The 16388-nt window shown below is 40.5% G+C and overlaps 1 protein-coding gene and 1 long non-coding RNA gene across 3 annotated transcripts in view; both read right to left on the bottom strand.

The window, feature by feature from the left end:
* The window catches only part of LOC122981255, a 571779-nt gene that overhangs the window by 52028 nt on the left and 503363 nt on the right, over positions 1 to 16388 (bottom strand). The gene's annotated exons all lie outside the window — the stretch shown is intronic.
* The window catches only part of LOC122981240 (plasma membrane calcium-transporting ATPase 1-like), a 102713-nt gene that overhangs the window by 17287 nt on the left and 69038 nt on the right, over positions 1 to 16388 (bottom strand). For both annotated transcript variants that reach the window (XM_044349893.1, XM_044349891.1), the window contains exons 8-16: positions 13896 to 14081; positions 10944 to 11158; positions 10615 to 10857; positions 9485 to 9726; positions 9131 to 9368; positions 6120 to 6299; positions 4964 to 5051; positions 4613 to 4719; positions 1902 to 2093 (exon numbers count right to left, since the gene is read on the bottom strand). In XM_044349893.1, coding sequence (XP_044205828.1) covers positions 1902 to 2093; positions 4613 to 4719; positions 4964 to 5051; positions 6120 to 6299; positions 9131 to 9368; positions 9485 to 9726; positions 10615 to 10857; positions 10944 to 11158; positions 13896 to 14081 — 1691 coding nt within the window. The remainder of the gene's footprint in view (positions 1 to 1901; positions 2094 to 4612; positions 4720 to 4963; positions 5052 to 6119; positions 6300 to 9130; positions 9369 to 9484; positions 9727 to 10614; positions 10858 to 10943; positions 11159 to 13895; positions 14082 to 16388) is intronic.

Raw genomic sequence — 16388 nt, 5'->3', positions numbered from 1 at the left:
ATTAGAGACACATTATGAATCAAAAAAATGTGACACGGCCGCCTCGCCTCCTCACAGCGCTGAGCTGGTCACAGTGAAATCACAAATGACTCGCTCGGTCTGATATCTGGATATCTGATCGATTTAATTTAAGACGGTAGAGACAGTGATTTACTGACAGCTCGGTCTTTGGTCTCCTCGTTTGGTTTGTGCATCCTGATTCAGGTTGAATCATCTGACTGAAAGGAGGGACATGAAACATTTAAACCTGATGATGATAAAGTTACAAGTCTATGGTGGAAATTTTGACTTATTATGTATCTTAACTGAGCTCATAGTTCTTATAATAAAATACAACTTATCCTTTAGATTAAAACCTCAAGAGGCATGAAGGTCAGATAGTGCAAGAAATGTTATAAATTTGCTGTTGTCAAAGAACTGCAGAGTCATTCTTGTCTCTAAAGGTGTGACTACTTCACTATTTTAGTTTAGAGTGTTAGCATGCTAACACTTTTTAATTAGCAATCAACACAAAGTGCAGCTGAGGCTGATGGGCTTTAGTTTTTCAGGTATTTGATCGTAAATCGAAGAATTTGACAGATTCTGGTGCTTGATGAAAAGTTAAGGGATCACCAAAGCTGTTATAATTCATTCTGAGAGTGACATGAACGTCTAAACCAAATAAACAACTTCAGAATGTACAAGAAAAGCAAACACGGTGCCTTGTAACATCTGCATTTCTGGCAGTAAAACAAAATGAACTGAAAAATACAGAAAAACAACTCTTATAGTTTGGAAGTGACTAAAAGTATATATTGACTTATTAGCAATGGAGCCAGCGGGATACCCTCTCCAACAAAATCACACTGGACAAAATCAACTGTGGACACATGTAAAGACATACAGTATATTATTAGTAGGGAGAAGAATGAGCTGCAAGTGCAAAGTCTGATTTGATTCAGATAAAAAGAGATATGGACATAATAGTCATACATCAAAACCACCACCATCCCTGTCTGTTTACATCATCGTGTCTGTATTCTACATATTGAGTGTTATGTTAGGTCACAGTTTGTCCTTTGTCTGTGGAAATCAGAAAATGTAAATAAACAATAATATAATGAATAATAAATAAATAAATAATAATTTTCCGTCTGTGTGCACATGATGTATGACGACATTTTAATTTCAAATCATTTCATGTTTGAAAATGCATAATTCCTACAAAGATGAAAAAGACAATGAAAACTCAATGAAAACACTTCCATTATGATAAAGAAATTGATGTGATGTGATTTTTTTCAAACTGGCAAACAACGTTGAGACCTAAACTTAAAAATTTAATTGAAAACTGAAATTTAATTTGAATTCTGTCCTGATCTGGGTTCAGTTCTAATGAAAACGAAGTGGAAACGGCTTTTTCATGGTTATTTTCATAACAACAAGATTTTCCCAGGCCTCCTTTGTGCAAAAAAAAAAAAAAAAAAAAAAAAGTCATACATCAAAACCATCAGACAGGATGTAGCATCCGATTGGCTGGAATGCACCAATCAGAGGACACCATTCACACCGCTCTGATTTCTGACCAGCGTCGTCATGTCTGTCCAGTATCAGTGAATTTAGGATTGGTTTTTTTGGCCCTAGAAAGTTATATGACATTAAAGTGTAAAATGATGAGCACACAAATGGAGAATGTAATTTCAATTGGATTAAATTATTTAATTTCAATATTGGCAGCTCTGGGCTTCCATAGAAAAACACCACAGACAGCAGATGTAACAGAGACTGAATGTTTAAGCTATAAACAATGTCAGCTAACAGTGAACTCATGAGGTAACGCTGACCTGTTGTGACTGGTGTGTCTAACCAGTTGTAACCAGTATGAAGACCAGAGCAGGATCCACCTGTGAGCAACGTCTTACCTGTGTGATGCAAGCGCCGGTGAACGCCACGATAACCGCCACCACGTTGACGGTCAGCTGGAACTGCAAGAACTTAGAGATGCTGTCGTAGACGTTCCTCCCCCACATGACGGCCTTTACGATGCTGGTGAAGTTGTCGTCAGTCAGGATGATATCAGACGCCTCCTTTGCCACATCTGTGCCGGCAATTCCCTAAAAGGAAGCAGAGAGGGGCGATCAGATTCCGGTTTATGATTTTAGATGGAAACTAACCTGCAGCAGCGGGTGCTTAACTTCCTGTAACATCCTGTCTCTGAGTATTATAAACCGCTGTGTTGCATTTTAGTGTCTGATAAGCCTTCAAATTCACAGATCTGTTACACAAAATTCCTGGATCATATTTCCTATCTTGCTGATACCTAAAGCAGGACGCTCCCACACCAATATTTTCAGTCTGTATGCCCGCTTACTCTGCCGAACATGTAAAACAGTTTGACTGGTACGAGGGAGATGAGACTGAAATACAATATAGTTGAAATTTATTGTTGAAAAAGAAGAAAAACATCCAGTGTTCTCGGAGGGAACAACCTGGCCGGTGGCCCCCATGTGGTTTGAGTTTGACACCTCTGGTTTAAAAAGGACAATGCAGTTAAAGTGTACGAAGCTTTGAGAATATTTTTGACACAGTGGTAAAAATAAAAACAGGAGGATCATTCTGGTGTTAACAGTAGCAATAAAGAAGCTGTGAAGTGAGTCGATGTGTCTCTTTGCAGAGTCAGACGCTTCCCAGACAGACGGAGGTGGATCGCTCTGTCTTCTTGACAGAACAGGTGATAATTGAACGGGGAATATTTGGATGCAAACTGAAAATATTCCATATGAGACACATTAGGACTGAAGGTCATTGGTTTGAATCCCCAGACCGTCTCTGTGATGTGTTTAGGAACAGTAAGTACTGTCACGGTGCAGCTGCTCAGCATCTTGCAGAAAACTCCTCGGATGACTTTTCATCAGTAAATAAAGGTCACAACAACACACAGAGGAGTAAGCTGACGTAACCGAGCTCATCTCTGTACATAAGTTTGTAAAGATGGTTTTTAATTTTAATTGATCGTCGGCTATACTATCAGCTGATCAGTGTAATTCGTTGTGCTCTGATGTCTCGCTGTGAGTCTTTTCTGATCTAATGAACAAATAATCAGCAGCAGCTTATTCGTTCGTCAATGACAAACAGAGGTTCAGGTTTGTCTCTGTTTCAGCGGTATATCTGAGGTGAACCATGTGCTGCTGCTGCTGCTGCTGCTGCATTTAACACTTTGAACCCACAAACCCCAGGGACACATGAACCACGCTGATGAGCCGTAGTTGTGTCACAAAATGTGTGAAACTTTTTTTTCCCCATTGATTGTGTCACTCCTGTTGCAATGTTTTGAGTTTGTGTCACTACAGTTCCCATCATGCTTTGGGTGATGTAAACAGGGCGTATAATGTTTCCACAGAGTCAGTCGGTTAGCTGTGGGCTACACAAGAGCTCATGACAAGTTATTACAGTCACTCCCTAATCTCTCCTGTGCTAGATTTATCCTTGTAGGGAGCGACACCATCACACATCAAATCTCAACTCTATTCTGCATTCATTAACTTCATAAGTCAGCTTAGTGAAATGACACTGTAAGACACTATAAAACATTATGGGCTATATGCAGTATGTTGTTAATAAAAATAAAAAATATAAATATCAGCCTACATTCAGTGTTAAAGGGCCGTACCACAAGTTTTAGCTCCTTAACTGCAAATAATGTAAATAATGTTCATATTTTTGTTGACTGTTTTCATGCTGTATAGTTTAAGATGTTCATGTGTATTTGTCTTTGTCTTTTCCGTGCAGCCATTGATCGCATATTCATTTCCACATGTCATAATAATCAAACGGCTCTTGAAACTCGAGCTGTCTAATCCATCACTGTGAACTAGGACTTTTCAGATCAATTTGCTCTTAAAGTGCTTTTACAAACTTTTCACAAAAATGAACCCAGACATAATGTGCTGGTACTGTGATGGATTACACGACTCAAAAGATTTTCATGAGTCCGTTAATTGATTTTATTATCATACAGAAATGAATAGAAAACTAATGTATGTCAAGAATGGAAGAAAAATACAACAACAAACCTAAAAAGCACCCGCATGGCTTTCAAAATCTTTAGCTGTGGTGTAAATATATATATATATAAATATACGCAAATTGTACTAAACAGGATAAAACATGGGATCAGGATATTGTTGCCAGTGCAGGGTTAACTGTCTGTGACCAGGGTGTAAGACATGATTTACTGTATACAAGACAGGCTAAAATATAAGCAAGGCAGAACCAGTCTGCCTGCTGTCCGTCCCTGTGTTGGTCTTTGGAGAATAAAGGCATTAACATGGTGGTAGAGCGGGAACCCACGACGTGGACGAGTCGAGACATTCACGCTCAACATTTATTGATTTATTCTTCCATTTCACAGCTCTCTTAATGAATCCACTGGCGTCAAATTCGGGAGTTATTGCAGACGACGTTTAGAGAAAATACCGTTTTCATGGCTGCGATAGAAATGTAATTAACTTAAAGGCTTCTTTTTTTTTTCATTTTGGTAATGATGCAGAGCAAACTGCACAGCAGATGAGTGATGCAGCGAGCAGATGGAGAACGGAGACGACAGAAAAAAAAGGTGGAAAAATGTTGTTACCATCGCGAAGCCGACATCGGCTTTCTTAAGGGCGGGCCCGTCGTTGGTACCGTCTCCTGTCACTGCCACCACCTGTCGGGTTTCTCCCACCGTGCTGTCGATGATGCCTGATCAACAGAGTGGAACAAACAAACAAGTCTCCGTTTCAGTGGGTGAATTAACATTTTAGAAAAAGACATTATGAATAAATTAATTCTCTCCTTTAAGAATGCAAACATGAAAGGGGCATTTACTGTGATTTAATCAGAGTTCAACCGACATGAGCTCAGATTTAACACTACAGTTATGTCACTTTGCGCACAAGGACCAGTTACATCATACAAATGTGAATCCCAGTGAGAATGAACCCACCTTTGACCAGAGTGTGTTTGTCTGTCGGTGAGGAACGAGCCAGAACACGCAGTTTGGGCCAAACTTTGTCCAGACGTTCTTGTTCCACCTAGAAAAAGTAAAAAATAGTTACATTAAAATCTTTTTATACAACACATTATGTACTAAATACTGCCGAAATATAATCCCTTACTTTGTAGTGAAAGCTTGAAAGCATAAAAGCTTCATAAATTTAAAGGTAACCTTCCTGTATGTTGATAACGACCTCTTTATTTGTACGTTTTGAAGTATTATTTTCCAGAATAATGGAGAAACTTTCCCTTTTGGACATAAAACAATGACTAATTTCTAGTGGAGGACAGTTTTATCTTCTATGTGCTCAAAACTGATGACTCTCAGCAACCTGCTACTAACTAAACCAGAAATAAAACACCAGAGAATACTGGACTGACACTGGACAGGTAGCGAGAAACATCTGAAGGTCGACGATTAAGTCAATACGAACATCTGCTAAACTCAACACTTTGTTTAGTTGCACCGTCTCTACTGACACTACAACTTCACAAGGTTGACTATAATTAAAATACTGCTGCAGAAAAGTGATGTTTTATTCTGTGCAGCATTCAGGTACAACAGGACAGAAAGAAACTTCCAACTGGTGACAGAAAGAAAACAGCTGGTTTTAATAAAAATAAAAGAGTAATGGCTGGATCACACATAAATATGATCATAAATAATAACATCATGAACAAAAGTAACAAGGCAAGTTTCTGTTACAAACGACCGAGTGGTTGTTCAAGTGAACGCAGCATAAAATCACAAGGATGGAATTTGTAACAGACAATACACTCCCAGTGTGAAAGAAAATTAAGTTAAATCTAAACTCTATGTTATAATTAACTTGTATATTCCTGTTTTAGCATTTGTTAGCGTAATTCCCACATTACTGTATCATCAAACTAAGCTAATTTATTCTCTGCTGGATATGGAAGTGGGCAGTAAATGTTCTATACAAGGACTCGATAAGTCAAAACTAATCAAGGCTTGATTGTTGTGAGTTTATTTTCAAGTCATCATGTGGTCACGCAGCTTTAGCAAAAAAAAAAAAACTGTACTCACATAGTTGGAGGCTGTGGTAAACTGCAGTAAACTTTTCTTTTTTTTCTTTTTTTCTCACCTCTCCCTTGTCGTTTCGGATCTGCTGGTTGAACTCTTTGCCCTCCAAACACAGAAAGTCCTCCCCAGGCAGCAGGATGCCACACTTTGTTGCGATAGCGCGGGCGGTGTTGATGTTGTCTCCAGTAACCATACGAACAGTGATGCCTGCACGCTGGCACTTAGAAATAGCCTCAGGTACCTAGAGGAGAGTCAGAGAAAAGAAATATTAAGTTTAATATATATATATATATGTATAATATATAAGCACAGACAGGGCAGAGAAACTCGCCAGCTTCTACTTCCTGATCCATCCATAATTTAAAGATAATTTTGATAACTGGAGCCAAAAAGGAAGTTTCAAACCAAGTGAAACACTGTCTGGTTTAACATGATGTTTGCATAGTTCTGGATGCTACTATGATGCAAAGCTACATCACAGTTGCACAGGTTGTTGGTGGAAAAAAGTGTGCTGTCACCACTAATTGGCAGAGCAAGCAGGATTATTAGACTGGGTTTACTCTCTTTAATTGCAAGGTATTATATAAGCACTCTGCTCTTTGATGGTGGAAATATACAGTTACAGTATTTGTACAGTGACAGTGCAGACTAGTTGCTGTCAGGTCACGGCTACATACATGTTTGATGTTTCAGAAATATAAACAGAATAATTAGCAAGAATAATTTTACGCCCAAAAGCTAAAATACACTGAAGAGGTCTTATATGCATCTCGGGTCCTGTAGAGATAAACGTCGAGCTGCTGACTGACTCCTGCTGCTCTCCGGTTATTTCCATCCTGTCTGTGATCTTTGTGCTCTGACATTAAAGCAGCAGGAAGCAGCGATGAGACTTTCCGAGCTTCATTACAGGCTCCATTTAACATTTCAGGGCATCTGTACGTGACACGCCTGACCGGGACTCACTCCAGTCTTCATGTTAGGAAGATAACATTTGCCCCTAACATTTTATTCCTTATAATACAAATATCAAAATATAAGACAGTCAGATCAGTTCAGTTACACTCTTCATGTGCAGCTGTGTTCTCTCTGCTTCATATATATATATATTTGTATGTTATCCTATATGTTGTTTGGTTTTATATGAATGAAAATGTGCAAATCTGCCTGTTGTCCCATTGGAAACAGGTACATTTCAAAATATCACAGTCCTGGTCACAGTGTTATCAAGTAGATCTCCTGACACCAGACTGAAATCTGGTTTTTATGTCGATGTTGCTTCAACCACAGTGAGCTGTGGGGCTCTTACCGCAGTTTATCAAAGTAACAAGTAAACACATAACAGCCACTCCTGTCACTTTTCATGTGAGCAGCCGAGTCTTAACACCTGAATCAATTCGAGAGGAGACTGTCTGAAAACGTTCACGGTTGTCCCCATTTGTACGATTCACGGAGGTGAGACTACAAAGGCACAAAAAGAGTCTCGGAGTTGCTGGAGAGAGATCAAGGAGGCGGTGGATGCAGCCAGGAGGAAGCTATGACTTCCTGTGTGGATATTCAGAACAGGTAGAAACACTTTGGCTGCTTCTCTTTTGTCTTAATTGTTTCCTTGTTTTTCTCACTTGTGTGTATTTTTCCTCGCACCTTAGCGCCTGCCACGTGTAAAACAAGAAGAGATGTCTTCTTAGAAAGTTTCGGTGTCTACGTTTTTTCAGGCAAAGTGGAAATTATGTAAATATATCTCACATTAAAACTGGTTTCTACTCGACGCGCTGGGATTTTCAGCTTTACATGACTGAATGGAAATGACACTAATAGATAATTAAAATCTGTTTATGGCGAATAACAACCCACTCTCCTCCTCTTTGCTTTGATGGTGAGAATTATTTTATGATTACTCTGTTTATCAGACCTACAGCGGACCCAAATCCACCACTTTTAACTAGTTGATGAAACGGAAAATCTAAACGCCGGAGTAATACGACACCTTAATTGTATTTGTCTCTGTATAAAACTGGTGTTGAAGCAGACTGATGAGCCACAGTGTCCGGCCGCAAACAATAATAAAAGGGGAGTAAAAGCAAAAAGCTGGTCTTGTGGATCCTCGCTCACGTCTCCCCCAGGAGTCCTCCTCGCTCCTCAAGGCAGAAATAAGCAGACTGAGACATCATTCATGATGGTGGGTCGGATCAATTTGCGGGTCACCCGAGGAGCAATAAAATAAAGCAAATGAGAAGCATCTTTTGACTTGATGTGGTTGAAACCACACGATACAAACTAGTTTGTTTAAATATACCGAAGCTTTCAGACTCAAATTTTAAGATACATGGCGAATTAGACTGGTATGTTTTTAGCTTGTTTGTTCGGCCTTCATGACTGTAAAACACACCTGACTGCAGGTTTATGTTATCTGTGTTCAACAGGTTCTTGCTGCCTCCCTTATTGGTGGGTTCTGTCTCACTTAATGAACTCTATCATCGACTCAAGTAAAATGTAATTACAATTGAGACTGTTGCAGTCTGTCTGCCGCAGCCTCTGCTCTTCTGCCGGCTGTGTGTGTGTGTGTGTGTGTTCTGCCCTCATGCAAACACAGCACTCACGACTAAAAATTACACCTAAAATCATTTTTCCGCTTTGTTTGTCTCGCTCCCTGGTGTTTTCAATATCGATAGAGGAACTAACCTTAAAAAAATACTTCTTATTCAGAAATGGTTTTCATTTAGAATTGAGTTTCGAGACGTATCCTGATGCTGAGGAGCCTCAAGAATCAATAAGTGGTACTGGATGATAGATTGTTTTTTGATACTTTGTCGTACCAATAGAGGTAAACAATGTGGATACCCAGTTTTATTCGAATTGAGCAGTTCAACTGGTGAAACTGAACTGATGATGAAATACGATGCATAACGACCATCGTTGATCAATCAAATACTTAACGGTGATGATCAATCAATAACAGCCCTAATTTCAAGAAATGAACAGTATGTGTCATACATAACCCAGCGCCAGGTGTTGATTACAGGAAGTGTTTTCAGGCGTCAGGTGTCATATCTGTGCGGGCGGGTTGCTTCGTACCTCAGGTCTGACGGGGTCCTCGATACCGACCACGACGATGCAGGTGAGCTCGTTCAGGATGTCGTTCTCAGAGTCCCAGTTGGGCTCTCCGGCTTCGGCGGGGAAGTCCCTGTAGGCCACGCAGATGGTTCTAAGCCCGTCGCACGCCATCGGCTCGATCACCTTATGTACCATCTCGTCGCGGTCCTTGGGCTTGAAGACGCGAGGCTGGCCCTGGGCATCCAAGATACGAGAGCATCTGGGAGAGGAGAGAGAGAGACAAAGGGGAAAGGGAGTCACTCCATCCATCCATCTACCCGTCTACGCTGAAACAGATGATTCATTATGTACAATTTATTTTATCTTCTTTCTTACTTCCTCAGGATGATCTCTGACGCTCCCTTGCTGTACATGCGGAAGCCTCCGTCGGCGTTCTTCAGCACCGTGCTCATGGACTTGCGGGAGGAGTTGAAGGTGTAAACCTTGTACATTTTCTCTTCGGGGACCTCGTCTCTGATTGGTTGGTAGTCCCTCTTCAGGTCCAGCACCAGACCCAGCAGAGCGCACTCAGTCTTGTTTCCCACGTGACGGGGCAGGCCGCCTTCTTTCTCCGGAGGCTGAAAGAGGATAAAAGGATTTGAGTTTGATATGATAGCAGATTTTATAATTAGTTTTACGTCATCACAGGCTCTGAGGAACACCAAGACCTCTTCATGTACAGTGGTTGAGTTAGTGTTTGATTTTAATGTGTGTTAGTTAACCAATCTCTGTTTTTGGTCGGGATAGACAGCTTCTTATTGTCAGTCTGATGCTTTTACTGGTTGAATAGTTGTTACAGACAGAAGATTATAACACGTGTAGCTATTTCACATTGAACTCCTCCACTAAATCGTAATTGTCCAATCAGAGCTTAGCAGCTGTAAACAGACACAGCAGACTTGTCAATAGTTGTAAGTGGTGTACAAGGAGCAGAAGTAAGATAGATACTCTACTTTTTTTTTTTGCAGATTTCTTCCACTCTTAATCAGATTTGGGGAAGTTTACATGCCAGCAAATCCAGCCAAACCTGTTATCCAAGATATCATGAAGTTTGCTAAACACATCAGTTGTTCCTCATCCTCAAAACCTTTTCTCTTGTAAATGTCAAACATGTGGTTTGAAAACACAGACAGTAATGCAAAAATCTAACTTATATGTTTTCAGTAAGCACCTGAGGGTCATTTGGGGCTTACTAAGTGAAAAAAAAAACACTTTTTTGTTTTGTTTTTGTTGTCTTGACAGTACATTTCAATATAAATATATAATACACTAATAATACACTCCAAAGCTGAGCTATTCTTCTTTCTTTGCTTTGAGATTATGTTCTGCAGATGAGACAGGAAACAGTCACACTTATTTTCGTCTTCAAAGGCCTCTTTCAAACCGGGGTATTAGGGGTTGAGGTAAGGTTTAGGTTCCTGTTATTGTTGTGGTTAGAAATGCGGCTGTGACAGCGAAGATCTTACCAGGATCTTGGTGGTGTATGCAGAGTTGATAGAGATGCTGTTGACCATAATTTCTAGAGTCTCTGGTTTGATGACTTCGGGTTCGGGGACGGTCTTGTAGTGCGTGTCGCCGACGTATGCCTGCACCACGGTCATCCGGTTCATGGTCAGCGTGCCCGTCTTGTCGGAGCAGATGGCTGTGGCGTTGCCCATGGTCTCGCAGGCGTCCAGGTGACGCACCAGGTTGTTGTCTTTCATCATTTTCTAATAGATGGAAGAAGTTAGAGGCCAAGAAAGAGAACATCAACATTACACTTCCCATCAGCCCCTTTGCTCACTGTCCTGCTTACCTTCACAGAGTAGGCCAGAGAGATGGTGACGGCGAGCGGCAGCCCCTCAGGAACGGCAACCACCAACACCGTCACGCCGATGATGAAGAACTTGACAAAGTACTGGATGTAGATAGGGGTGCACGCGGCCACCCAGGACCGACCCTGGATCCCGAAGGTGTGGACCACAAAGTAGAGGATGAGGATGATGACGGTCACAGCCGACATGATCAGACCTGGTTAGAATGAGCAGTTTGTTAGCATCAGCACATCAAGTCAGATCAATTTTATTCATAGAGGCTAATAATCGCAAATTTGTCCTTAAACTGATGTAGTAGTGAATTTCTCTAATATCCCCTCATATGACTGTAATATGATGAATACTGTCAGTATTCTATTACAAAGAAAAGCTTATGTTTTATTGTCATAGTTATTCTTTGGTAACACTTTTAAAATGTCTTGGTGATGCATTCAAGGACATTGTGATGTTCAGTAACTCATATCAACTTAATGAAAAGCGATGATGTGTCATGTTCAATTCAATTCCACCATTGGTGCCGAATCATAACAAAAGTTATCTCAGTGCACATTTAACACCGAGCAGCTCAAGACCGTACTCTTTAATTACTCATGTTGGAACGTTTAAATTCAGAGAACACAAATTAAGAACAGTAAGACTGTGATTTTGGTGTTTTGTGAATCAAAAAAGTTTGCAAACTGGCGTCTTTATGGCCCAGTGATGTAAGATGCAAACCCTGTAATCACAATGTCCCAGGTTTGACTTCTACCATTGTTGCATGTTATCCCTTTTGTCTGTCTTTACTATCAAATAATGGCAAAAAATACCACAAAGAAACAAAATAATATATATATATATATTATATATATATATATATAAAATAATAAATATATACTGTACATATTTTTTATTGCAGATTTTGAGTGTACCTTTCGTTTATTTGTTTACCTATATACTATTATCATTTGATTTGACTGACTGCTGAATGCAACATTTGAATATATCAGGCTTATAAGACACACTGAAGTCACAGAAGACTTATGGCTAAAAAAAGGCCAAAAAAATTTTTGTTCATATTTTAGAAAGCCAGAGAGGTAAAAATATTGGCCTAATAAGAAGCCTCTGCACTTCACAATACAATTAAAAAAAAAAAAAAAAGCCGCTATCTTTTGGTACATCTGACAACATCCTGAGTGTAAAATCAGAAACAGGTGAAGGCAGGTGAAACAGAAAAATCCACTGCTTATATAATTCTGCTTCGTCTCTCCTGTCAGTCACCTCCTTTCAAAGCATTTTGGCCCAAATTCTATTTCTGTCCAGAAATGAGGGGCTGTTTATCACTGACGCTGGTTAGTGGCTGGAGTCCCCGCCTCCCCCCCACTACCCCCCCACTACCCCCCCACTCTGTCCTGAAAGCCCCTCAGTGTATTAAGGTCAATTGAAATGACACTGAAAATGCCTTCAATTCCGGGATGAATCATGTTCCCAATAAAACATCCATCCAATAAAACTGAGTGCATTCTGACCCTCAGCCTCTCCGACCCCTCACCGCCTGATCACTTTATGTGCTATTAAAGGAACAGTTCCACATTTCTGGAAATCCTCTTGTTGTCTGTTTTTCTCAGAGTCAGATAAGAAGATGGTTATTAGTTTCAGAACAGACAGAGGTCCAAGATGTTTAGCCTAGCTTAGCACAAAGACTGTAAGCAAGTGGAAACTGTTAGCCTAGCTCCATCAAAAGAGGAGAAAATCCACCTTCCAACGACTCCATAGCTGTCTGATTTACAGGTTGAGTCTTGTTAGCTAACAAAACTATGACTGATCCGTCCTGCAGTGAGTTGGGTATAGATGACAGTAGAGTTAACAAAGAGATCAAACCAGGCAATCCCATAATGAGTTGTCAACAGTTAAGCACATATGTGTGGGTAGAAGCATTTCCTCAAAAAGATCTGTCTCAGTGCGTCACATAAAGGATAAATCGAGCATAAGCCGATCATTTTGATATGCTTCTGTGTAAAAAGACGATTGAACTAAGACATCTAGGGTGAAAAAAAAGTTATATGCTGAGTATATAAGCAGATTAAAGAAGGCCAGTTTCTTTGCAAGATCATGATCCGCTCACAATTTGAGATTTCATGCTGAGCGGGATGAGATTTTACACAGGAAAGTCGATTTGATCTGTGAGCTATGGCCTTCAACTGGTATTTCTGATATATTATTATTCAGTTTTGACGTTTTACGTTACAAGAACTGCTCTGAACTGTGGTTGGAGACCTCTGGTTCTAAGCTAGTTTAGCCTAGCTAGCTAGCTAATGTTAACAAGCCTTTAAAGACGCCTTCAAGATGATTCAGAGATGAAAAAGAGATTTATTTCTCTTCTCTGTCAGTAAAAACAACACACTCTGGGCGTCGTGGTAACTGTCCTTTATTCAGAGCTTCACTAGATATTCAGGGATGGTGAGCAGTATGTCTTATTACAACTGCTTTTAAGTCTCCTTAATTATTAATATGGCTACCATAGTTGCTTAATGTTTATCTGTTACATTTATTTACCCATTTATTTTCATTTTAAATATTCAATTGTATTATACATTTCTCTGTGAAAGACTTTGGTTGTTGGAAGGTGAATTTTTCTCTTTTGATGGAGCTAGGCTAGCAGTTTCCACCTGATCCCAGTCTGTATGCTAAGCTAGGCTAAACATGTCCTGGACCTCTCTATACTGAGAGCACAGAGATGAAACTGATATCCATGTGAAACATCTGACCCAGAGGACTTACACAGATACACAGAAAAAGAAGGTTTCAGAAAATGTCAGACTGTTTCTCTCAGAGAAGTGTAATGAACTGTATGTTCCAACAGCCCAATATTTTCCCCTTGAGACTCAATAAAGCTTTATTATTTATATGAGTACTGTGTGTGTGTGTGTGTGTGTGTGTGTGTGTGTGTTCCTCACCGGCCTTCCCGATCTGAACAGCCAGTCTGGTCAGTTTGCCCTGCAGCACAGACTTCTCCTTCTTGGTCACATTGACCTTCTTCTTCACAGCTTTGGCCTCCTCTTTCTCCTCCTTCTCCTCCGACTCGGCGGCCTCCTCGCTCTTCAGCGGTTGGATCTCCAGGGCAATGCCGTCCTGGGTCTTGGCTGGAGGAGGAAGGGCGGGGACAAGGTGGTGGTTGGGTGGTAAAAAGAGGAGGAGGAGGAGGAGGAGGACGAGGAGGAGGAGGAGGAGGAGGAGGGGGCAGGTTTTAAGGGGACGATGGGTGAGGATGAGGAAGGTAGGATGTAGTAGAGAGTAAAGAGAGATGAGGAGGTTTAGGAGAAGTCGAGGAAGGAATGAGGAAGAGGATGAAGAAGGATGAGGAGGCAGGTACGGGACGGAGTGATGGATGTGGCGGAGAAAACAGATTGTGAAAGAGAGGTGGATGGTTTGTAGTTTAAGGAATGAAGAGGAAAGTTTTCAACATGGTGAGGGAAGGCGGGACGGGTTGACAAAAGGTGAATTAATTGAATTAATAAATAAATAATAATAAATCACAAAAAACAAAACAACAAAAAAAACAAGAAGGTGGGAGAAGGGTTGAGGAGTGGTTCGGGGATGAAGGGTAGAGAAGCAGAGAAAACGTTCAGTCGGAGGGAAAGCTGGAAACAAACGGACGAGTTTTTCTCAGAGATCAGAGAAGCTCTGACTCTTAATCATTAACATGGTGACCCTTTGGCTGAATGTAGAAAGTAACATTTCATCATTTTTATGATCACAGAACATTCATGAAAAAGGTCCAGGTAGCTTTCAGAGAGTGTCACAGACGAATTTGGGAGCAGCAGTTCATAATGAAGAGCAGCAGACAACAGAGAACAGCAGAAACAACAGAGAGGATTTAACAGGACTGTCAATCACACACACACACACACACACACACTCTCTCACACACACACACACACACACACACTGTGTTTGTTTCACATCAGAGCTCAGAGTTTGGAACGAGGCTTAGTTCTGAAGTCTGACATGGCGTCTGCTTTCACATCCTGCTCGGCGGCTCTGCTCCTCATTTGCATAAACAAACTGTATATTTGCATTTCACTTCATCAGCAGGGGTCCTGTTTGGACTCTAGTACTAACTTTTTTTGATCTGTTTGATCTATGCCGAAGAGCTTACAATGAATTCACTCCCTGCGTCCATTGCCGTTTGTCATATTTCCATACCAAAGATACGTGAGCAGGTGATGAACGGAAACAGAACGAAGCTACACTACTCTGAGGTTTGATACTCTGTTTGTCCTGGTGAACGACTGACAACGCTGACTGGAACGGGGATGAATTTATCTTCTATCAATTCCTTGTTAGGTTGTTAACATTAATACAAGTCTTAAAAATACTGGGAATATCTTGATTGGGCTGTTAAATTAATACAAAAATATTCAAAGGTTGTACTTCAGTTTACTATATATATTAAACCCTGTTGGAGAGTCACTGTTGGTAACAATATCCATCACTTCTGGAACCGACAATACTAACAGATCATGGACATAAAGCAGGTTTAGATTCCTGGATGACCAAAATCTAACCAGGGAATTTTAATAAAAATCTAACCAGGGGATTTTAATAAAATTCAAAAATGAGGGGGGGGGGGGGGGGTGTTATTATCCTATTTCTGAGGTGTCAAATAGTTAAACCTACTGGGTCAGCAAATGTGATTGTTGAAGAAACTTTTACTGGAAGCAGTCGAGAGCGAAATAAGTCAACAATAATAATGAGGGTTGGAGTCTGGGCTGTTTGAGAGTGGAAAAACATTCAGTCCTCTTTTGTGCTGTTTCTGCATTGAGTTAAAATTAATATGTGGTAAAATAAATTGACTGATTTGGACCTCATGCAAGAACCGCTTGTACAAACTGAATGTTCTTTAGTGGCACATTCGAGTAATTCACGGGAACTTAAGTCTACCTTTCTCCACGGGGGGAAAATGAATAATCACTGCCGGGTAGTTTTACAGGAACACAGAGAGCTGCGTCGAATGTTTAGGTACACTGAGGCTGGTGTTGTGGCTGTAGTAAACCAGTACGTGGTAATTTATTTGGGGAAATGTGGAGGAAGCTTAGTGTGTTGTGTTGCAGGTCGGGGTGACTGAGACAGGTATACTGTATGTGTAGAAGTATTTGCCGGGTGTTTTTAATCTTTTGTTGACGTTTTAAGGGGTCGTGGACAAGGTACTAATGGAGACTTGGAAACTTATGTCATTGTTCTTAATGAGACTGATGTAATAAAGCTAGTTAATCATTTATCTTGCTTTATTTATTTATTTATTTTATTGGCAGGAATATTCTGGCATCTTGTCCACCTTGTACAAGTCAGTAGTTGTTGGAAGAATGTCAAACACCAACAGCTGCCTCAGGGTCTTTATCCAGGTGAACATCCTCTGTTACAACAGCTGGGAGGGTGACATCAGCATC

This window comes from Thunnus albacares, chromosome 4 (genome assembly GCF_914725855.1).
Source record: "Thunnus albacares chromosome 4, fThuAlb1.1, whole genome shotgun sequence".
Taxonomy (NCBI): Eukaryota; Metazoa; Chordata; class Actinopteri; order Scombriformes; family Scombridae; genus Thunnus; species Thunnus albacares.
The sequence above is the reverse complement of the archived record's forward strand: the minus strand, read 5'-3'. Positions and strand labels throughout refer to the sequence as shown.